A 24,638-nucleotide genomic window follows, 5' to 3' on the forward strand; every position below is an offset into this window, starting at 1 on the left:
GTGTCACTATTTACACAACCAACCATTTTGGCTTTCGAGACAAAATTCACATCACACCCCAATATAGAAGTACCACGAACACACACATCCGCAAATTCAGTCACTAACCCACCCACATGTATTACGTTACACACACCACACCACACCACACCACACCACACCAAACCAGTACTACGGATTCCATACTCGGTATTGACCCAAGACATATCCTTCTTCATGTCAGGGAATGGGTTTTTGGATGGTGGTCAACGGACACGTCTTGCCTTAGGGAAAGCTGCTGTAGTGTCCAGCTTCTTCATGTATGTCTCATCTTTGAGCCTCTTCGCCATCTGCAGTTCCGTCGACTCGCAGTTCTTTGGTCGTACTGTAAAAAATCTTTATGTCGTCTTCGTCATAGTTACTTTCCTCGGAGGGCATCAACTGAGCTATCTTTAATGTGTCCTCGTACCTCTGTTTCTTCTGGACGGGAAGGTTGCGATGGCGTATCCCGAGGACTCGGTTACGACTCTTCTGAAGAAAAACTTTATTTACAATTGCATTTCAAATTTATAATGCATATGCATGTATATCCATGTATATCCATGTATATGCTCATGAGCAAAGGAGGAAAATATGTGAAAATCAAATTCAAATTTATTCCGATAACCCTTTAGCAACGTGTCAGTATTATAGCTTGATGTATTAGAACAACACTATTTGTGAATGCCAGGTGCTACCGGTAGTGTAGGGTATGCTTAGCCTCTTTGAAGATTCCTTTCTTTGTAATTCGACATAAAACGGATTGCATCACAATCTAAGTAAACAATCTCATTTAACCCTTAATTAGTTAATTAATCTAGTTAACCTGCAGTATACTGTATCACTTAACGAGGAGTAATCCCTTGTCAGTTGTTGGTGAGTGATCTATTAATGTCTGGAGAAAGGGATTAGCCTTACTCACAATAAATTTACATTTCACACTGCAACAGAAGAGATTATCGATCATTATGCCTTTATAAGAAAGTGAGAAAGATAAAGAATGAATGATACAGAACGGGCCGTGCCTGCATTATATAGCCTGCAAGACTCGTCACTGTATTAATTAATTTCAATTTAACAGAATTTTCAACTGCTAAGTATATGATAAAGTGTTGAAGTAGCATTAGATATGTTTGAGATTACAGTTTTCAATTAACTGTATAATGTACCTTGCTGTCTTTGAGAGAGTCAGTGTCTGTAGAGCTGGCTTGGTCTAATTGGTATTCAAACCCTTGGACACTAGTATTGTTTACTAGCATAGTATTGTGAGCAGCCGGATGCGTAAATAATATGTAATATATTTCCGTATTTTATTTTATAGTACTTGTTGTTTTAATATTGTTAACAACCGAGGGAACGAAGATTTTTTTTGAAAAACCACATAACCACATGAAAAACAGCATTCATATGTTCTAGCAAAAGGAAACTTGATAAATATTCATTTTGGTTAATTTCTACTTTGGAAAACTTATTTGGCGCTCTGAAAGCTTGATGCTGTGTAATTTGGCACGTGCATGGTTGGATGCAAACCAAATGTTTAATTCTCGCAAATTAAGACACCAGCGGCGGTATAGGAGCATAAATCTGATGTCATTCAATACAGAATAATAAATCAAGATGGCACTTTCAATGTTAAGTTTAAGTATTTCTGAAGATATGGGTATTAAATCTTGATAACTGTTTTTAATCTTTGATCTTTTGGGAAAATAATAGTGGAACTGGTTGAGTGACTGGTGTATTCTACATTAAAAGTGAGAGATACGTGATTTACATCATTAAAATTTAAAGTGATACAGTGATACAATTATAAGTGAGGGTTGTGATTTATTTAGGAAAGAAGTCAGTATTTGGGGATTTAACTTACGCTTTCCGACATTATGCATATTTCGCACACAATTAAGAAAACAACATAATTCATTTATTTAGACGAAGTACAAATGCATCAATCCTAAATCACCCGACTAAGTACATAGTTTGTTTTATTTCGTGAATATACAAATTGCATAACACACTCCCTGAGGACAAACCCAAATGGCCCGTCCCTTTGTGATAGGTGTTAATTAGAGAATGTATTGCCACCACATAATGTCCCGGCACTTTTATGACATGTAATAAACCTAGTCGGTCCCTTGGTCTGTAACAACAACATTGGTTTTATAAAATCAAAGTAGCATAAATGTTACTTAATTCGTATCCAAAAATTGACTGAAAAAATATTACATGAATATAATTGCCTTTTTGGAGATAATATAATATTGGGAAAATATACTAAATAGTATATGATTAAAGAATTTCAGAATCAACTGTTTCTTGTATTTATGACCGACTTCACACAAACTGAATAATGAAACATATGTTTATATAGCTATAATTACATGCATTTCCCATACATAAATCCTAAATCCTTTGTCAAACAGAGAGAAGTCATATAGATATCATATCTAACTGGTACTAAAAGTTCACTATCAATCTCCTCTGATAACAAACTATTACGTTTAATATCCCCAAGCACCAATACCCAGTATGCTCATGGAGTAATAATCAGAAACCCGAATAATATCCTGTCTTCATCGTCACACCCGGTGATTGTTAAGACATTCAGACCATATGGCAGTCTGTATTCATTTCTTATATCCCAAAAGTCCCCACCAAGCTTCCTATATACAAATTATATTTAATAATACATATATACATTAAAACAGAACAAAAAGGATTGGTCAACAGTTTGGTGAGGTCGATGGAAAGGTGTTCAATTACTAAGAAAAGCTATTTAACTGTTTAATACTGAATACATGTCTTAAAACATGAATTAATTCCTAAGTTATAACATTAGTGCAAATTCACCCGAATGTAGGATGTCTGATTTCAAAATAGCTAAATTGACAAATTGTTTCCCATAAACCACTGAATATAAACTCACTTAGCCTTTAGAATAGAAAGGTGAATCGTTTCTTAATATATTGTCTTTTAAGCCGATGGAAGTTTAAATCACTACAACCGAGCCCGAGGCGATAAAGGATTATGAGACAAAATCTGGTATCATGGCTTAACTGTATATAAGTAACAGTGTCCAAGTTTAATAATCCTCTATATCAGTTGACTATTCCAATTATTAATGGTATCAGGTAGGAATAACGTGGCATAGCATTCTGTTCTACAACATATAGCCTGTATATAGGTTCGATTTCTATAAATGTAATTACTAACAGCAAAGATGTTTTCCATCTTGTAAAAAGGTGTAATGACTGTGTTAGTTTCTCTATAAATTTTCTCGTGGCCTGTACCCCTTATCGCCCCACAAATAGTCCGTATAGTCCGTATTGAGTGAGTGAGTGAGTTAAAATTTAACGTCTCATCGGCATTATGTCAGCGTCCGAAATGAATCTTAGTGTAAATATTCTAGGATTAATTCTTCTTCTTGGTACAATTATCCCCAATATGGGCATTATCTGCTTGTTCATAATTTCTAACGATTTTGGGGAAAGGAGTTATTTAACTGAGTGAGTGAGTATGGTTCACGGCGGTGGACACCAGAAAGGTATCTAAGACTTTTTAGGCAATTAATCATAGGGATTTCCTTTTTAACTCTATCGTCAATATCAGAATCTGACTGAAATATTATTCCCAAAGTCATAATATTAATTCCTTTCATTTTAAGATTAGGTTTGGCACTTGGGAAGACTTTACTTTAACGTGGATTCTCTGGATTCAATTTTACTTGCTTTCATCCATTTGGTAATTTTCTCTAAATCAACATTAATATTTTACGCAGTAGTATTTGGAATTGTCCATTTGGGGAATTGTCTGGCCCCCACCGTAAACACAGTAAACAGAAATTCCAATGTGAATAACATGTACAATAGTTTGTTGGCTCGACATGCAAGACTCCATAATTTTAGTTATAATATAAAAGTCATAGTTATATTAAATTATATTTTTTAAAAATCATTAATGTATTTGACATGGAAGACGAAGCAACACACATTGTATTTTATAATAATGCACAATTTTGAATCTTAAAACCTGTTGAATTAAACAAATACTGGATTTGATGTTGTCATATAGTGAATCAATATGAGTCTAGTCTTCCAAATGTTCTATTGCGAACACATATAGTGTCAGCGCTCATGATCGCCATATCTATGAATGGATAAAAATATCATCATTAATAAACTCGCCTGAGCTCACTGTGTGTTCTGAAGACAAATCGCTGTAAGGCATCCTGCACGGCTTTGTTCACGTTCATCCTCAAATGTACCATAGAAATCTGCAATTGTGCGTGTTAAATGTTCGGATGCATTTATGAGACAGGCGCTCGTTTATTTATTAAAATTCCACTAATTCATAAATCACATTGAGTTGCTCGCCTCTTCTCCAGTTGCTCACACTCTCAACTGATGTAGCTGCCTTGATTAACTTGAGTCCGGATGTAACTAATTACAAATTCTGTTCTAATTATGCTAATCGTGGAAGTGCATTATACTGGATGACAAACTTAGTAATCCTTTCACACTAATGATCCTTGTTTACCATGAACGCATGTCAATTGACTAAACAAACATCCTTAAAGGGGAAGTGTACTCGCAAAAATCACTTTCTTTCTTTTTCTAAACAAAACGCAATTTTAGAATTAATTAGTATCTGTGTTTGAAAATATACACTCATTTTTTTCACAGTGAACGTAGGAAGCTCACAATAGTGTGAAAATGATTTGCCGTTATGAGGCCTTCGTTTTTCGAGCTAAACAGGCCTGAGTTATCCCCCTTAGATTATGACGTAATTGGTGCCAATTCAACTGGGTCCCTGTCTATTCTCAACGCAAAAGATATCAAGTACCAGTTTGCGGTAAAACAACATGGCCTACGACACACTCCGGCGCAGTGGTGACTCAGCATAACACTATGCTGGCTGGCATCTGAGACGCTAGAATCACACACCTGGACCTACACCACGTGAAGCGGCTCTAACAAAGCATGATGACGTCATAATGTTTATCAATTGGCGCCAATGACGTCATATTGCAAGGGGCAAAAACCATGGTGTTTTTGTTGTGGAAATAGAACACTTGGTAAATGTGAAAAATATAAATCATTTTAATGCGAAAAATATGTTAATTAATTGTGATATTTTTATATTTTTGTCTATGACACTTCTATGTTAACACTTTTAATGTGGAAAAAGTACAAGAAAAATAGGTTCATTTCCGTGTGAACTTGCCCTTTAAGTAGATGTATCACAATAGGCGGTGTGTACAACTAATTTTCAAACAATATCAACTAATATTTTATATTTAGAATCACCATTTCATGAAATCACAGAAACATATATATTAAATTTTCCTTTGAAAACTCCAGAACTAATGCTGTGAATCTAATATAATAGGAATTTATTCCAACAAAGTGTTTCCTATATATATATATATATAGATGTGTGTGTGTGTATGTGTGTGTTTCCTTGTACAATTTTAAATTCATGGATGTTTTATGTATCCATTTGCAATGATCGTGACAATCGCTAAAAGGCTACTCTCTTGCTATTCCGTTTATTGGTTATTCTAGTTTAAACAGCGACAGCCTATCGTTATACAAACAGTGCTTTTCTAACCCCGATTTATTTAAGACAGCGTCAGTCATTCGCATATGTGTGTGCATCGATAAATGATGTCAAAAACACAGCTACGGGTGTGATTCGTTTATTAGATGACGAGTGGTATACCCTTTCTTTCACACCCTGAAATGCACAATAACACTCAATAATAATCTTGTAAATTATGACAATTAAAATGAGAACATGATACTTCATTAGGATTACCTTATACATATATAGAGGATATGTATACGTCCGAACATGCTACATCATTAGAATTACATTATACATACATATAGTATATGCATACATCAAATCAAAATACTTCTTATTGGTGTAAAACGTGATCAATAGATAAACATAATAATAATGATAATATATATTTACATGTGGTGATAAGTAAACATACCAGAAGTATGGCCTCTAGGTGTAGGTTACACTTTAGCCTGTCACGACTACATGGTCAGGGCTACAGTGACATCAAAGTACCTATAAATATGGAAGTTATTCTAAATGTACAATAAAACTAGCTTCCTTACACAATGCTCTTGCACGTGTGGACATTATTGTCAAATCAGTGCTATTGTTTATACATATTTACAGATCTGAACACAGCACTACCATAAAACACAATAAATTACTAAACATCCTAAAACTATCATAAATGTCCACACACTTACAATACATTTAACACATATATGATAATAGCCTCATAACATAGTCAAACAAAACTCTGTCCAGGAGAATCAGACATTGACTAAATCTCACACACATCATAACAAATACCTTATTTAACGTACACCTATTTATATAATCATATTTATGAAAAGATAGATTTATATATGTTTACGTATTAAATTGGAAACATACCTTGACTTTACAAAATCTGTAAAATGTGTCCACTTGCTGTCGTCTGTCAGTGACTTGTCTGTGTAGTGACTGAGGTGCAAGTGAGGGTTAAAAAGCATGCAAAGCTGACCCTAAGGAAAACAATAGGGTCAACCACTCAACCAGAACATTTGCCCAACGTGGCTCTTCCAGGCTCTTCCAGTCCTTCTTGCTCTCTGGGTCAAGTGTCCCAAGCATGTTGAGAAGTGTCCTGTTAAACCGTTCGCACATGCCATTACCCATGGCATGATAGGGCGTAGTGCGAGACTTCTGCATGTTGGTCAATGTGCATAGTTCTTTCATGAGAGCTCCTTCAAAGTTGGCACCTTGATCTGAATGAATACGCACAGGTAATCCATAATGTACCACAAAGTTGTGAAAGAATACATCAGCAGTGGTCTTGGCAGTCATATTTCTGGTTGGATATGCCTGTGCATATCTGGTGAAGTGATCGGTGACTACAAGAATATGTTGTTGTCCGCCCTTGGATGGTTCCAGTGTCAAAAAGTCCATACAGACTAATTCCAGAGGTTGTGATGTTTGTATGTTCACTAATGGGGCTCTTCCTGGGGTAGTCTTGCGTCTAGTACACCGTTCACAATTCTGTACATGTCCCTCTATATCCTTTGTCATCCCTGGCCAGTAGAATCTTGCTTTTATCAATGAAGATGTTCGATCTCGACCAGGGTGACCCACATTGTCATGAAGACTATGCAGCGCTCCTTTACGGCATCTTGTTGGTAGCACTAACTGTTCCTGTACCTCTCCATTGTCTTGGATTACTCGGTAGAGCACACCTCTCTTCAGCTTGAAGTGGTCAAAGCTCTTCAGTAAAGTAACCATCTCTGTATTTCCAGTGTAGTCTGTGTAAAGTGGTCTTGTCCGATTCCTAAGATGGGTCATAATAATGTCTAGAGCTGGATCTCTTGCTTGGGCTCTCCGCCAGTCTGTAGCATTGATGGAACAGGTTTCTTCAGTGATGTTTAGTTCTTCATCAGGCAAAGCATCTGCTGAAAAACAAACACATTCCAACAGATTTGTAGGTAAAATCGTGCCACAAATAGCATGAACGGAGTCTTGAGAAATCACATCCACTTTCTCGTTTACTTCACTGGACTCTGGCAGCCTAGATAGTATGTCAGCATCGACATTGGCTTTTCCTGCTCTGTATTTGATGTCAAAGTTGTACGAAGCAAGGGCAGCTAACCATCTGTGTCCAGTGGCATCCAGCTTGGCACTAGTGAGGATATAAGTGAGTGGATTGTTATCCGTCAGTACAGTGAAGTTCTGTCCATAAAGATAATCATGGAACTTCTCACAAATGGACCATTTCAAGCACAAAAACTCAAGCTTGTGGGCAGAATAGTGGCGCTCCGACTTGCTAAGTCCCCTGCTGGCATAAGCAATCACTCTTGGCTGTCTATTCTGTTGCTGGTATAGCACTGCTCCAAGACCATGACTGCTGGCATCTGTGTGCAGTTCAAAGGGGAGGGAATAATCCACATAACCAAGAACCGGAGGTGTAGATAGACACGTCTTGAGTTCTTGAAAGGCACTCTCTTGAGCCGGTCCCCACTGCCACTGAACTTGCTCCTTCTTAGGAATGTGAGATTTCTTTCGATGAATCTTTGGCATTAGTTCTGAAAGAGGCTTGGCAATTGCGGAAAAGTTCCTCACAAACTTTCTATAGTAACCAGCAAATCCAAGGAATTTTCTGACGTCTTCTGGTGTGCAAGGTGTTGGCCAGTCCTGAATCTTGTTTATCTTTTCTGGATCTGCCTCAATGCCATCTTCAGATACTATATATCCCACATATTTCACTCGTCTTTTGAAGAATTGGCATTTCTTTGGGGCTAGCTTCAAACCACATTCCCTCAATCTCTGTAGGACACGTTCCAGTCGCTCCAGATGTTCCTCAAATGTTCTTGAAAAGATAATCAGATCGTCAAGATGGATTAAACATATATCAAGATGTAATCCAACGAGACACTGTTCCATTAGACGTTGGTATGTTGCCGGTGCATTGCACAAACCAAATGGCATACGATGGTATTCAAAGAATCCAAGAGGTCCAACTGTGAATGCTGTACGCTGCTTATGGTCCTCCTCCAACTCAACCTGGTGGTAACCACTCTTCATGTCCAGGACACTGTAATATTTCATCCCTCTGAGACAATCCAAGAGTTCTTCAATCCGGGGAAGAGCATAGGAATCCTTGATGGTCTTACGATTCAGCTGTCTGAAGTCAACACACATCCTCAGCTGGCCTGACTTCTTCCGTGCTAATACAACATTCGATGCCCATGGGCTATGAGAATGTCGTATCACTCCAGCAGATAAGAGTTGTTGAAGGTGTGTCCGGACTTCATCATACATGGCAGGTGGTATACGCCGGTGTCGCTGTTTAAAGGGGACATCATCAACCAGATCTATCCTATGCTTGACTGCATCTGAATGGCCTATGTCCTCTTCACCTTTTGAGAATATATCACGAAACTTCATGATGACTTGTATCCCTCTCTCAAACTCTTCTGGTGTGAGGGTACTGTGTTCAATCTCAACTTGCTCTGTCAATGAAATTCCTTCAAATAGCTTGCCAGTGGGCGGATGGTGTAAAGTAACTGGTTTGAGTTCACAAAGAATCGCTCTCGGTTGTATCACAACAGTACCTGTGGTAACATTAGCAATATGCACGTCTATGTATCCAGGATAACTGAAGTCATAGTCAATAATGGTAGGGGCTATGTCCAAATCCGTAGGAATGGATGAACTGATTGTTGGCTGTAAAAGGGCACAAACTCTTGGACATCTAACTCCTTTGGTAACTTGGCCTCTAAGTACCGCACGGCTGTTGGCTGGTATGGTAACTCTGGAACCTTCAGCATTGTATACTAGTCCAAGTCTCCAGTCATTCTTCTCCAAGTTCTTCTCACACAAGGTAATGGTTCTAAATGCAATGTACCAAGGCGTTATTAGGTTGGCATGCTGCAAGTATCTGGCACCATGTCGTACCTTGCAATCCTTCAAGAAGTGGGTAAGCACATTGGTTCCTAATAGCACAGGCACTTTCCCATTGTACTGTGTATCTGGTACCACCAGTAACAAACAAGGAATAGCTTCACTAGTACCAGAACCTATTGCATTGACCTTGACCTCAATGAAACCATCGTAAGGTAATGTTTCGCCATCCGCGCATTCGATATCCAATAGATCTCCTAAGGGCTCAATAGGAATACTTGAGAGATGAGAATTGTAGAAGGACCTAGACACCAAAGATACTGATGCTCCTGTATCCAACAATGATCTGACCTGTGTTTCTCCCATATATAAATCAACCTCATTCGTATTCCCAACTAATCCCTCAGGAACTCTGTTCCTGGGCTGTCTTGAAGGACCTATGTCTTGCCCCTGCCCATAGGCCTGCATGAGTTTAAAGTCCTCCCACGACGACTGTGTTCGAGTCTCACTCGGCATCCATACTGGTAATGGCCTCTCTGTCCACATCGCCAACACTCTGGATCAGTTGCTTCACTTCCTGCTCTTATGAGTGAATAAGGCGAATATTCAGAATGGCCTTCTGGTCTTGGGTTAGAATAGTTGGAGGGCTGTTGACTCCTCCACTGGTTATCTCCCCTTGGCACTTGTTGATAGTCCTGGGATGTTCTCCAACTCTGTCCTCTTTGGTTTTTCATGTCAGCCATGTCTGTAGTAATTTCACTGCAAAAAAAATCCATATATACAAGCTTGTATATCCTTTGGAAAGATGATATTTCCAAAGGATATACAAGATTGGAAAGATGATATATACAAAATATACAAGTTTGTATATATGACATATACAAAATATACAAATTTGTATATATGGTGTATCCAAATTTGTTTTGTTTGTATATATTGGTAAAGGGAGATAATTATTATGTATTTGTGTATAATTATGATGTACAGTGTGTGCAAATTGAAGTGTTTTAAGTTGAGCACTGTGTTTCTTTGTATATGTTGGTAAAGGAGGATAATTGCTATGTATTGCTCTATAAATGTTTTGTATGTGCAAAATAGTATCAGCAAGTTACAAAAAAATGATTTAGTGGCGGGTAACATTACTGGAATGTTTAATTAGTACTCCACACTGTTAGCGGGAGTACATACTGTCCTTGCAATGATATTGACGGGTGGGCAGTTGAGGCGTCTGGTATGTGAGTAGACTTTATGGTCAAATGCACAGAGGGGATTAGCTGTCGGGGGCGATTGCTTTGGCGGTAACTTCTGTATTGAAAGTGTTTGAGCTTGGATTTGTTTTAAGGGGAGGCCGCGATGTGTTTTGTAACATGCTCTCGTGCACATATGCCAACAGAGTGGATTGCACATAGGATGAAAACTATTTTATCACTACTAAAAAGTGTTGAATTTGGTTTGTTCTGAGCTGTCGGTTTCATTGTAGATATACATTGTTATAATGTGAAATCTCGGCGGAAACGCGGAAAATCGCGTTTTGTAAAACGGTAGTCCTTGGGGAAAATTGTATTATGAGCAACCGGATGCGTAAATAACGTGTGTAATATATTCCCATATTATATTTTATAATACTTGTTCTTTAAATATTGTTATCAATGCGAGAACGAAGATTACCTTGAAAAAACACAACAGCATGCATATGTTCTAGCAAAAGGAAACTTGATATATATTCATTTGGCTTAATTTCTACTTTGGAAAACTTAGTTGGCGCTCTAAAAGCTTGACGCTGTATAATTTGGCACGAGCATGGTTGGGTGCAAACCATATGTACATCAATAATAATAGTAAAAATAATAATAATAATAATAATAATAATAATACATCATGATGGCAGTTTCAATGTAAAGATTAAGTATTTTTAAAGATATGGAAAATAAATCTTGAGAACTGCTTTAATCTTTGATCTTTGGGAAAATAATAATGGAATTGGTTGAGTGACTAACGTATTCTACTTTAAAAGTGACAGGAACGTGATTTACATAATTAAAATACAGAATAATATACAAATTATAAGAGGGTTTGTGATTTATTTTGGGATGAAGTCAGTATTTAACTTGCGCTTTCCGACATTATGCGTATTTCGCACACGGTTAAGAAAAAAAATGCAATTCATTTATTTATAAAAAGTTCGAATGCATCAATCCTACATCACAGGACCATGTACATAATTTGTTGAATGTTACTTCGTGAATACACAAATTGCATAACACATTCCCTGAGGACAAACCCAAATTGCCCGTCCCTTTGTGACAGGTGTTAATTAGAGAATGTATTGCCACCATATTATGTCCCGGCACTTTTATGACATGTAATGAACCTAGTCAATCCCTGGGTCTGTAACAACAACATGGGTCTAATAAAATCAAAGTAACATAAATGTTACGTCATTCGAATTATAAAAGAGACTGAAAAAATGTAACATGAATATAATTGCCCTCTTGAGGGTAATATATTTTTGGGAAAATATACGTTTTCTTGTATTTATGGACGACTTCACACAAGCTGAAAAATTAAACATATGTTTATATAGCTATATTTACATACATGGCATTAACATGTAATAATAATATTGATCATGTTTGTTAATTTGTACATTTCGTTGTTATTGGTATCCTGAGTATGTTGTAATAATGCATGTGTTCTGATCTTATTTGACGTAGATTACATGAACTAGTAGAGTGACTTTCTTTCATCAGCGTGGAAAGATTACCCACACATATACCCTTAATCCTTTGTCAAACAGAAAGAAGTCATATAGATATCATATCTAACTGGTACTAAAAGTTCACTATCAATCTCCTCTGATAACAAACTTACATTTAATATCCCCAAGCTACAATACCAAGCATTCTCATGGAGTAATTATGAGAAACCCGAATGATATCCTGTCTACGTGGTCACACCCGGTGATTGTTAAGACATTCAGACAATATGGCAGTTTGTATTCATTTCCTATATCCCAAAAGTCCCCACCAAGCTTCCTTTTATTAACATTGGGATGAGGGGAGATATACATATTGTATTAAATAATACATCAATACATCAAAACAGAACAAAAAAGATAGGTCAACAGTGCGGTTGATGGAAAGGGGTTTCTTAAGAAAAGTTATTTAACTCTTTAATGATTAATACGTGTCTCAAAGTATGTATTAAGTCTTACTACTAGTTATTATATATGTGCAAATCCACCCGAACGTCGGATGTACATGGCCGATTTCAAACTAGCTAAATTAGGCACTGTTCAAATTGTTTCCAATAAACCACTGATTAGAAACTCACTTAACCTTTAGAATAGAATCGTTTCTAAATATATTGTAGTTGGGGCATGTGTAAAAATTAATGCAGTGTACCATTGTGACAGCCACAAGAGCATGCATGATGTGTTATCTGAGATGAGTTTTTTAAGCCGATGGAAGTTTAAAGTGACAAAATCTGGTATCATGGCTTAACTGAATATAACATTGTCTAAGTTTAATAATCCTCTTTTTCCGGTGACTATTCCAATTATTAATGGTATCAGGTAGGAATGACTTGCATTCAGTTCTACAACGTATAGCCTGTGAATTGGTTAGATTTCTTTATATGTAATCACTAACAGCAAAGATGTTTTCCATCTTGTAAAAAGGTGTAATGGCTACGTTGGTCTCACTCTACATTTTCACGTGGCTTGTACCTCTTATTGGCCCACAAATAGTCCGTAATCAGTGAGTGGGCGAGGTAAAAATTAACGTCTCATCGGCATTATTTCAGCGTCCGTAATGAATTAATGTGTAGACATTCTAGGATTAATTCTTTTTCTTTGGTACAATTATCCAAAACATGGGAGCAAAATATTGGCAATATATATATGCTTGTTCATGACTTATGTAAAAGGGGTTATTTATCTGAGTGATTGAGTATGGTTCATGGCGGTGGACACCAGAAAGGTATTTAAGACAATTAATCATAGGGCTTACCTCGTTAACTCGCCAATATCATAATCTGACTGAAATATTAATACCAAAGTCCTTTCATTTTAAGAATAGGTTTTGCACTTGGGCACACTTTGACGTGATATTGAACAGTTTACTTTTTCCCTGGATTAAGTTTTACTTGCATTCATTCATTTGGTAATTTTCTCCAAATTGGCATTAATATTTTATGCAGTAGTATTTGGAACTGTCCATTTTGGGAATAGGGTTGACCCCACCGCAAGCACAGTAAACAGAAATTCCAAGGTGAATAATATGTACTATAGTTTGTTGGCTCGACATGCAAGACTCCATAATTTTAGCTATAAATTCATAGTAATATTAAATTAATTTTTTTTATAAAGAATTCATTGATGTATTTGACATGAGACGTAGCGACACTCATGTATTTTTTAATAATGTACAATTTCAATGCCTTAAATCTGTTGCATTAAACAAATTCTTTGATTTGATGTTGTCATATTGTGACTCAATTTGTGTCTAGTCTTCCAAATGTTCTATTGCGAATACATACAGTGTCAGCGCTCATGATCGCCATATCTATGAATGGATGAAAATATCATCATTAATAAACTTGCCTGAGCTCAATATGTGTTCTGTAGACAAATCGCTGTAAAGCATCTTGCACTGCTTCGTTCACGTTCACCCTCAAATGTACGAAAGGAAAATCTGCAACTGTGCGTGTTCAATGTTCGTTTGCATTTTTGTGACAGGCGGTCGTTATTTTCATTAAGATTCCACAAATTCATAAATCACAACTGATGTAGCTGCCTTGGTTAACTGGAGTCAGGATATAACTAATTACAAACTCTGTTCTAATTATGCTTATCGAGGAAGTGCATTATACTGGATGACAAACTTAGTAATCCTTTCACACTAATCCTTGTTTACAATGAACGCATGTCAAATGACTAAATAAACATCCTTTTTTATTTTCTTAAGTAGAAGTATCACAATGGGCGGTGAACACAACTGTTTGTAGAATGATAGTTTCAGAAAGGAATACAAATACAAATATACAGAAAGGGGTTTAAAATGGTTTCTTTCTTTGCATCCACCATTGTTGTTGTGGATGCGGTTATTTGCTGTCGGAATTGTTTTTGCAATTCAATTAGTTAATTACATGTCACATGACAACTGCATGTCACGGGGGCCTGGACATAAATCACGTGGTGCACTATTAGGCCTATAATAACCCCCAACCTTGATTCCGCATCAATTCAAAAACTCCTGAATCCTCATCGACTCCTGAACACTTAGATTTTGACGTTGTCATCTTGATCATCAGAACCATCAAAGGCGGCAAAATACAGTAAGCAACTTTTCTCCCACTTTTCAATTCAGATGTAGACAAGTACAACACGTTTAGTAATGATTTAAAAAATTGTACGAGTTTCTTAGTGTCAATAATTAGTAGAACAGACGTAAAACAGACATACGAATGGACACGTTATAGACAACAATCCTATATATTTTAGTAACAATTTAGTAACAGTTGGAGTGACCAGTATATATTTGCAAAAAATAGATTTATAAAAGTTCAGCTTATTAAGTACAATACACCCATCAAATAGAGCTGCATGTGTCAGGGACCCAATCTAGATAGCGCCAACATCTAGAACCGCTGCGCCGGAAGTAGGTAACGTTTCTAGCTCTTACGTGGAGTAAAATCAGAAATGATTCGCATGATACATATATGATGTACATATATGTGAACAGCCTCTCGTTATTAATGCCCTTTAATTGTAGTCATCTTACTATTTGATCGTTTGTGCCACACAAAGCTATAAGTTCCGTAATAAAAATACGGAAAAATGAACAGATTAATCTCATGGACATATATTCAAAAATGGTAGCATAAGGAATGAAGTAATGTTTTAATTTCCGTTCCCATAATACTGTTTAGATGAAACACCGTTAGCAACTTGAATGGGAATAAACAGTGGTAGCTGTCACTAGCCAAAGGATACTAGACTATACAAGAATAGTTTTAGCATCTCACACCGTCCCGACAGGCGCCAACCTCTCAAATATTGCACAACATATATTGATGGCGTAGTATGATATTAATATTACATTGTTTCTTGAATACTGTGCGAAGAATATTTTGTACGATGGCAAGATTCAAAACAAGTATCATTATCTTCTTTGCGAGGAATTTAGAAGTTGGAGTATTGAGAGAGGATAAGATCTGTGGATGAACAACATCACTTGCTTGATAATGGTGTTACAACATACACCTAAGCGTCGCTCCTAACTGTAATAAATCATATATCTTATCTCTACTCATTATCGCTAAAATTAGACAAAACTGTAAAAATGGTTTAACATGTGTGGTAGCACAGCTAGTCCCTGTAAAATTTTCATTTAAAAAAAATAAATAAAAAATCACAGCGCACAGGGAAATTGAGCGAGGCTCAATTCGAACGGTATTCCCATGTTATGATATGTTTTTCTGAAAATGTACATGAAGGGGATTGGTCAAGAAGTTTATATGAAGACCACTCCGGAATACAATGATTCAAAAATGCATATATGATATTGTAAATATATCTAGATTTTTAGACAGGATAATGCATAGATAATATTCCAACAGTCAGATTAACCAGATTAAACAGATTCCTCTACGCTGGGCAAACACTGGTCTATGTAGAATCATATCGTTATCTGGGACTACGGGTTGACGAGCATCTAGATATGTGAAACTGTGAAAGAGTTGTACAATTCTGCCAGCCATGCTTTGTCTTATTCTGTTGGGTGTATGTCTTATGATGTTTTTTATGAAACTGTATGAAAGTCTTGTTGAGCCGGTAATGATCTATGGCTCTGGTATATGAGGATAAAACATTAATCTAATCCACAATAGAGCCCGTAATTATTTCTTGGTGTTAGTAACGGTACCTCCAGTATAGCCACTAATGGAGACATGGGTCTCTCCTCCCCGTTTGTTACATTACATGCTAATGTTTTTAGACTACCCCAAGATTTAATAACAGTACTTGTAACGCTTTGATGAAGAAAATGGTTACTATGTAAAAGTTCATGGAGTACTAAAGTTGTTAAAATTGCCTGTAATCTTAATATTTATGATGTTATGAATATTATGACTGCTCCAATGTCCCGAAAGAAGAAAATTGCCCATATTAAAAACGTTCTCGTAAACAAAGATGAACTGAGCTGGAGAACAAAGCTTTGGAACGATAAACATAACGTTAAGGGCAATACATTAAGAACTTTCATGATCGTAACGTTGTTGCTCCTTATGTTTTAAATACAGGGACCACCGTCGCATTTTAGCTAGTTTTAGATCTGGATCGAAACAGGACGATTTACAACCCCCCAAACCTTTTAGAAAATAGAATTTGCCCGCACTGTTTTAAAATTGTTCATTAAAGTTTGTCGAAAATGAATTTCACTTTATTAAATGTTATGTCCTTTATGATCTTAGAAGTATTTTACTTAGATAATGGTCATCTCTTTTGAAACACGTGACGCATTCATAAAATAACTTCCTCTGTAAGGTTCACACCCAATTGTCAGATATCCCATTTGGCAGGTGACCGAATCATCAGACAGACCAGTCAAGTGTGACCAGTGTATTCGCCTGGTCTAAACTACTAATTACTGTGCTGCTCTCGACTGTGGGCAGAGTAAGCTATTCACCACTCGTTAAGTGATACAGATTAACCAGATTCCATTACGCTGGGCAAACACTGGTCTATGTAGAATCATATCGTTATCTGGGACTACGGGTTGACGAGCATCTAGATATGTGAAACTGTGAAAGAGTTGTACAATTCTGCCAGCCCTGCTTTGTCTTATTCTGTTGGGTGTATGTCTTATGATGTTTTTTATGAAACTGTATGAAAGTCTTGTTGAGCCGGTAATGTTCTATGGCTCTGGTATATGAGGATAAAACGTTAATCTAATCCAAAATAGAGCCGGTAAATTATTTCTTGGTGTTAGTAACGGTACCTCCATGTATAGCCACTAATGGAGACATGGGTCTCTCCTCCCCGTTTGTTACATTACATGCTAATGTTTTTAGACTACCCCAAGATTTAATAACAGTACTTGAAACGCTTTGATGAAGAAAATGGTTACTATGTAAAAGTTCATGGAGTACTAAAGTTGTTAAAATTGCCTGTAATCTTAATATTTATGATGTTATGAATATTATGACTGCTCCAATGTCCCGAAAGAAGAAAATTGCCCATATTAAAAACGTTCTCGTAAACAAAGATGAACTGAGCTGGAGAACAAAGCTTTGGAACGATAAACATAACGTTAAGGGCAATACATTAAGAACTTTCATGATCGTAACGTTGTTGCTCCTTATGTTTTAAATACAGGGACCACCGTCGCATTTTAGCTAGTTTTAGATCTGGATCGAAACAGGACGATTTACAACCCCCCAAACCTTTAAGAAAATAGAATTTGCCCGCACTGTTTTAAAATTGTTCATTAAAGTTTGTCGAAAATGAATTTCACTTTATTAAATGTTATGTCCTTTATGATCTTAGAAGTATTTTACTTAGATAATGGTCATCTCTTTTGAAACACGTGACGCATTCATAAAATAACTTCCTCTGTAAGGTTCACACCCAATTGTCAGACATCCCATTTGGCAGGTGACCGAATCATCAGACAGACCAGTCAAGTGTGACCAGTGTATTCGCCTGGTCTAAACTACTAATTACTGTGCTGCTCTCGACTGTGGGCAGAGTAAGCTATTCACCACTCGTTAAGTGATACAGATTAACCAGATTTCTCTACGCTGGGCAAACACTGGTCTACATCATATAGTTGTCATAATGAAAATAGTATTAAAGCATTATTGTCACATGCAATAATTATACTGTTCGGTATCATTAGTAAACTTTGCAACCACATATTATGTGAAACATTCTATAAGAGGTGAGGAAATTGAATGAAGCAGTGGTAAAATCTAACCATATATACAAAGTTGTATATTTTGGAAATACCAACTATACAAAATTGTATATTTTGGAAATATCAAATATACAAAATTGTATATTTTGTATATATGGGTATTTTTTCTTGTGTAAGTTGGTGTAGGATAGTCTTCATATCTGACATTTCCTTCTTCAATTCTGGTTCAGACTCCATGGCTCTCTTGACGGTACAGGCCTGTTTCTGTTGGCGAGCTGATGTGGCGCTATGTTGATCTGCCTCGATTTCACGTAGTGCTTCCAGTAAGTCCACAAAGTTATGGATACTGTCAAATTTGTGGCCAGATATATTTTTCAAAGATGGGTTAAGCCCAGTCCACAGCATATTATGGAGCATCTCATCCCGTGTCTCATACGTGATGGAGTTATCCCTCATGGCCCTTGAAAGAAGTTCCTCGAGTCTACAACTCCATACAGATACATCCTCTTTCTCTTCCTGCCGAGCGCTGTAGAAAAGTGCCATACTGCACTCTCTCCTCTCCACAACACCAAACACGCTTTTGAACTTCCTAAGTAAGTCAGTGGTGCCGGCGTCTGGTTGCATGTGAACGGCAATCTTGGCCGCCTCCCCCTTTAAGGAATCCCTTATAGCTTGGTCCTTAGCTTCAGAGGAATAAACCTTGTTGTTAATGAGACAATCTACATGGTATCTCCAGACTTCATAAGATGTGTCTTTGCCAGATTTGTCACCGCTGAAATTTGGAAGTCTGGGAAACTTCTGATACATGTAGGTAGGCATGCCTGATGGTGGCTGTGGAGCTGTAGCTTGGGCTATTCCCTCCTTGGATTCCCCCTCTGATTTGACTGCAGAGTATTCATTCATCCATGTTGCAAATTCCTCTGGGGTGTCTGCTTTGGGTTTAACACCTAACTTCTTGAAAGCCAGGACAATATTCTTCAATTCATCACCGGTGAGTTCCATCCTTATAAATAAATATTCGTCCAAGACTCGGAATGAATTGTTCACAATGACTATCAGAGTCAACAACTAAAACCAACTGAAAACCATGCTAAGTGTAGAACGGATACAACTGTCGTTCTATAAACGTACACTGAAAAACAGTTACAACTGTCGTTTTGTTGACGCACAGTGTGTTTGTGTGTACGGTTTGGGTTTAAATTGGATTAGATGGTTTAATTTTGGTTTAAATTGGTTTAAGTAAATATAGTTGTCGTCCAACTATACAGCAAAGTACATTGTACAGTGTATGTATAGAACAGTTTAGGTGAAAGCAGTTTCAAAAGTTACCTTTTCTGACCCGATAATACCACCTCTTAATGAACTATCACAACATTACACTGTCACTTAATAACAGCAATTACTTCACCTCACCACCCTCTTGTGGTTGAGGAAGTGTAATGCAGTTATACATGTGACAGCAACACATTGTACTTATTGTATGATACCCGAAAAGGAAACACAATGTAAGGTAGGTATTAGTAGTACTAAGTAACTGTATAGGAATAAGTAACTTTAATTACTTAATGTGGCTAAGTTACTTCATGGCTAACTACTACAAGGTTAAACATAACACCAATAATACTGAATGAATATGATACTGTACTGTGATATCTATCCTATTGAGTTCAACCCCACTGACTAACTAATAACTAATGTCATAAAACATTAATCCTATTAGAAATACATGACCCAAAACAATACTAAATCACTAAATAGCAAATTTTAGTATGCAGGGTGAGTGATTAATACGTGCTCTATTGTCTGTTCAGTTCAGTGATCTGTCTGTTGTCAATGAGAAAAAAACAATAAGGAAACCTACTAGCCTATATAGGTGAAGGTATAAGTATTTACGTAACTTTAGGGTAAGTTAGGTTTATGTTTCTTTGGAATGAAAGTTAATAATTTATTTACTCTCCCTCACAACACAAGATTCATTCACACTAAACTTGAAACTGAGATTGAATATGCCAGCATGACTATAATAAACCATGGTATACCAAAGCATGAAAACAACAGGAAATATATTTCAAATGGATCAAATTAAACAAACAACACAATCAGTGATCACCGGTATATTTGCAAATCACGACAACACGGCGCGTCAAGGGGATCCCGCGATCTGTGAAAGTGGCCAAGCATCTCGTTTCCACGTACTTACAACGAATAGTCCGAACATATATTTCACGAATGTCACAATCAAGAGTCACTAATCATGCCACGATAAACATGATAACGCGTAGGCCTATATGACAATACGTATATTAGATAACGTGAAAGGCTGAATTAATCAACTATTCAAGCACTATGGCATCCCGGGCAAACCATCACTGTTCATTCCCACATGTAGTCGTCAGATCCACACTCAATCATCAAGGTCCTCACTGGGGGCTCCATTTTGTAGCAGAATATGTGTGTGCATCGATAAATGATGTCAAAAACACAGCTACGGGTGTGATTCGTTTATTAGATGACGAGTGGTATACCCTTTCTTTCACACCCTGAAATGCACAATAACACTCAATAATAATCTTGTAAATTATGACAATTAAAATGAGAACATGATACTTCATTAGGATTACCTTATACATATATAGAGGATATGTATACGTCCGAACATGCTACATCATTAGAATTACATTATACATACATATAGTATATGCATACATCAAATCAAAATACTTCTTATTGGTGTAAAACGTGATCAATAGATAAACATAATAATAATAATAATATATATTTACATTTGGTGATAAGTAAACATACCAGAAGTATGGCCTCTAGGTGTAGGTTACACTTTAGCCTGTCACGACTACATGGTCAGGGCTACAGTGACATCAAAGTACCTATAAATATGGAAGTTATTCTAAATGTACAATAAAACTAGCTTCCTTACACAATGCTCTTGCACGTGTGGACATTATTGTCAAATCAGTGCTATTGTTTATACATATTTACAGATCTGAACACAGCACTACCATAAAACACAATAAATTACTAAACATCCTAAAACTATCATAAATGTCCACACACTTACAATACATTTAACACATATATGATAATAGCCTCATAACATAGTCAAACAACACTCTGTCCAGGAGAATCAGACATTGACTAAATCTCACACACATCATAACAAATACCTTATTTAACGTACACCTATTTATATAATCATATTTATGAAAAGATAGATTTATATATGTTTACGTATTAAATTGGAAACATACCTTGACTTTACAAAATCTGTAAAAGGTGTCCACTTGCTGTCGTCTGTCAGTGACTTGTCTGTGTAGTGACTGAGGTGCAAGTGAGGGTTAAAAAGCATGCAAAGCTGACCCTAAGGAAAACAATAGGGTCAACCACTCAACCAGAACATTTGCCCTGGCTGACACAAAGGAGCTGATAGGGTAGTGACTGACCCAAGCATAACTAAGTTAAAAGGTGTTGTATCAAATCTTCATTAAAATCCCTAAAGCCCATACTGCAAACTAATACTAAATACTAATACTAAATACTAATATTAAATACTAATATTAATAATTAAACTAATGCTAATACTAACTACAGTATGTATTATTTACACTATATACTAATACTGACACAAATAACTAATGCTAATATTAATACTAATAATACTAACTACACTATGTATTATATACACTATATACAACTGGTATATTACTGGTTAGTTGACAGTTAGACAAAACCTGTAACTGCCACACAAACAGTGTGTTTTTTAACCCTGATTTAGTTAAGACAGGGGCAGCCTTTCCCCATACAAACAGTGCTTTTCTAACCCCAATTAAATTTATACAGCGGCAGCCTTTCGTTATACAAACAGTGCTTTTCTAACCCCGACCTAATTAAAACAGCGGCAGCCTTTCGTTATACAAACAGTGCTTTTTCAAACCGTGATCTAATTAAGACAGTGGTATTATTTACATTATCTGTTACTAAAATCTGCACAAATGTTCTATTTCTTATGTAAAATGCTGTCAACATAACGAAATATAAATTATTTCATAACACTCCAAATATAGTTGCCATAATGAAAATAGTATTAACGTATTATTGTCACGTGCAATAATACTGTTCGGTAACATTAGTAATGTTTTCAAACCCACTGAATACCTCTTACGAGCTCAAAAAATTCAGTGAAGCAGTGGTAAAATATATCCATATATACAAAATTGTATGGTTTTGGATATACCAAATATACAAAATTGTATATTTTGTATATATGGGAATTATCCCTTGTGTTACTCAATCATGAAACAAATAGAGCGGTTTAGTATTTCAATATCTATTTCAATGTTAACTTGAAAATTAAACGGTATTATTGATTCCAAATAGATTTGAAATGTTTGAAATCAGGCAGATTCCATATATGTATAGCAGGCTATATAGGGTGTAATGTTTATTTTATGTTTATGTCAAAGCAAGTTGCAGAGCATATTACAATTATTAGTCATACTTTGGAACAGAAAACGAGGATTGTTTGTCGGGGGAGAATAATGGATTTATATTACATCTTATATACAAAATATAGTACTACCCTGCATGTATTAACATATTTTTTCAGGCTGCAGATACTTCGGAGATGAGGGGAAGATGTAAGTTCCAAACGGAAGTTTGTAGTAACCACATAAGTTATGTAGTAAAATAAAACGTTCAATGGGACTGTAACACTTGCAATGTAAGTTTAACACACGTTACCATTATCAGTTTTCATACACCTCTTAATGTAATATCAGTGGATTAAAAACGTTTTTCCTCATGCTCACATAACGACTATGAGCATCGTGAATGAATGAATTGAACTACTGTCGAGCAGAATCAATAGTTTTTTGGATATATATGTCACCTTTATATTTTTTAAAGATGTGGGTAGTTTGTAAGTTTCAAACGGACGTTCTGGATCGCAGAAGTAATCACAGAATCAAGGAGAAATGTAGTCTATGTAGAAAGTTACGATTATCAATATAAGGCTATAATGTGTTACATATTTTCCCAATACCTTTAATGGTCTTGATATTTTAAAAACAGTGTGTCAAACGAAAGGGTTAAATGCTCCTATTTTGTAGTTCAAGTAAAGACTACGAGCATCGTGAATGAATGCCGCTCACAACTGTTAAGCAGCAACAATCAGCGTTATTTGTTCATGTCATCTTTCTGTTTTGATAAAGATACGTCGTTTAGGCACTAACTTGTAATATTTGATTTGTGCGTGAGAATATGATATCATAATGATCAAAATTTTCGACAGCTCCACCTCTGTCCGGAGACGATATGGCCAGCACAATAGAGGATCGACTGGTGCTGGAAAAAGGCTCCCTTAATAAGGTATTACAAGCTCTGCTGAAGGTACCATTTACGTCAGGGTGCTAATTTTCTGTTGGTGCATAACTTTGTATTGTGTTTAATGTACAGTCAAATGTAGAAAGGGACATGAGATCAGGACATCTTTGTAGACGCCAAAGTATATAGAGATGTTCCGACACTGTTCCGTCAGTAAGTTGAATGTTTCATTGTATGCTGTTCTTAATGTACGTACCTAATGATACGTGCTCCGTACTGTTATTTTATTGCATGTGGCATGTTCCATATGTACACTGCTTGTTTTCAATTTTCTAGGAGTCAAGGCATAACCCTTGTGTACATTTAGGAACTGGATGCAACCAAAATGTCGATGACATAGGTAAGTTTGTTGCAACAAGAGTGGCCTAACTTTGTGTATGTTTATTTGTACAGTGAAAACTGCATTAATCCTACAAATAAACTCTTGTCCAGGGCAACATATTTCCAGATTAAGCAAGTGTACAAAGTGGTACCATGTTGTGTGCATTTGATTGTTCTCAGTAATAAGTATCCTGAAGGTACATTTCCTCAATTTGGATACGTCACTAAATCAAAACTCTCTTACTGGGATATTTCAGACAGATTAAGGATGATTAAGGATGATATGAAGACAAAGACAACTGATTTGCAACTGAGGGTGGAGACCAAGTTAAAGTTGCGAGCAGGAATACTACCTAGAATACTTGATAAGGTCCTGATACATCTGGAACAGGAACGAGAGGTAACAGAAATCTCATGATCTAGGGTATAATATTTTTGTCATCAATCATATGTTTCAGATTGTGCTGGTCAAACTCATATATTTCTTCCACTGAAACATTGTAGGTTTAACTCTTGCTTATCAGTTCTATATCCCTGTAGACATGCCAGGTC

The 24,638-nt window shown here is 36.4% G+C and overlaps 1 protein-coding gene across 3 annotated transcripts in view; it reads left to right on the plus strand.

Annotated features, from left to right (window-relative positions):
- LOC124118986 (serine-aspartate repeat-containing protein I-like) overlaps nucleotides 1-24,638 on the plus strand; it is a 43,798-nt gene that overhangs the window by 6,125 nt on the left and 13,035 nt on the right. For all 3 annotated transcript variants that reach the window (XM_048382725.1, XM_048382727.1, XM_048382726.1), the window contains exons 6-9: nucleotides 22,990-23,020; nucleotides 23,674-23,750; nucleotides 24,042-24,105; nucleotides 24,344-24,486. In XM_048382725.1, the coding sequence (XP_048238682.1) occupies nucleotides 22,990-23,020; nucleotides 23,674-23,750; nucleotides 24,042-24,105; nucleotides 24,344-24,486 (315 nt within the window). The remainder of the gene's footprint in view (nucleotides 1-22,989; nucleotides 23,021-23,673; nucleotides 23,751-24,041; nucleotides 24,106-24,343; nucleotides 24,487-24,638) is intronic.

This window comes from Haliotis rufescens, unplaced genomic scaffold, assembly GCF_023055435.1.
Source record: "Haliotis rufescens isolate VD_foot unplaced genomic scaffold, xgHalRufe1.0.p SCAF_41, whole genome shotgun sequence".
NCBI classification, from domain to species: Eukaryota; Metazoa; Mollusca; class Gastropoda; order Lepetellida; family Haliotidae; genus Haliotis; species Haliotis rufescens.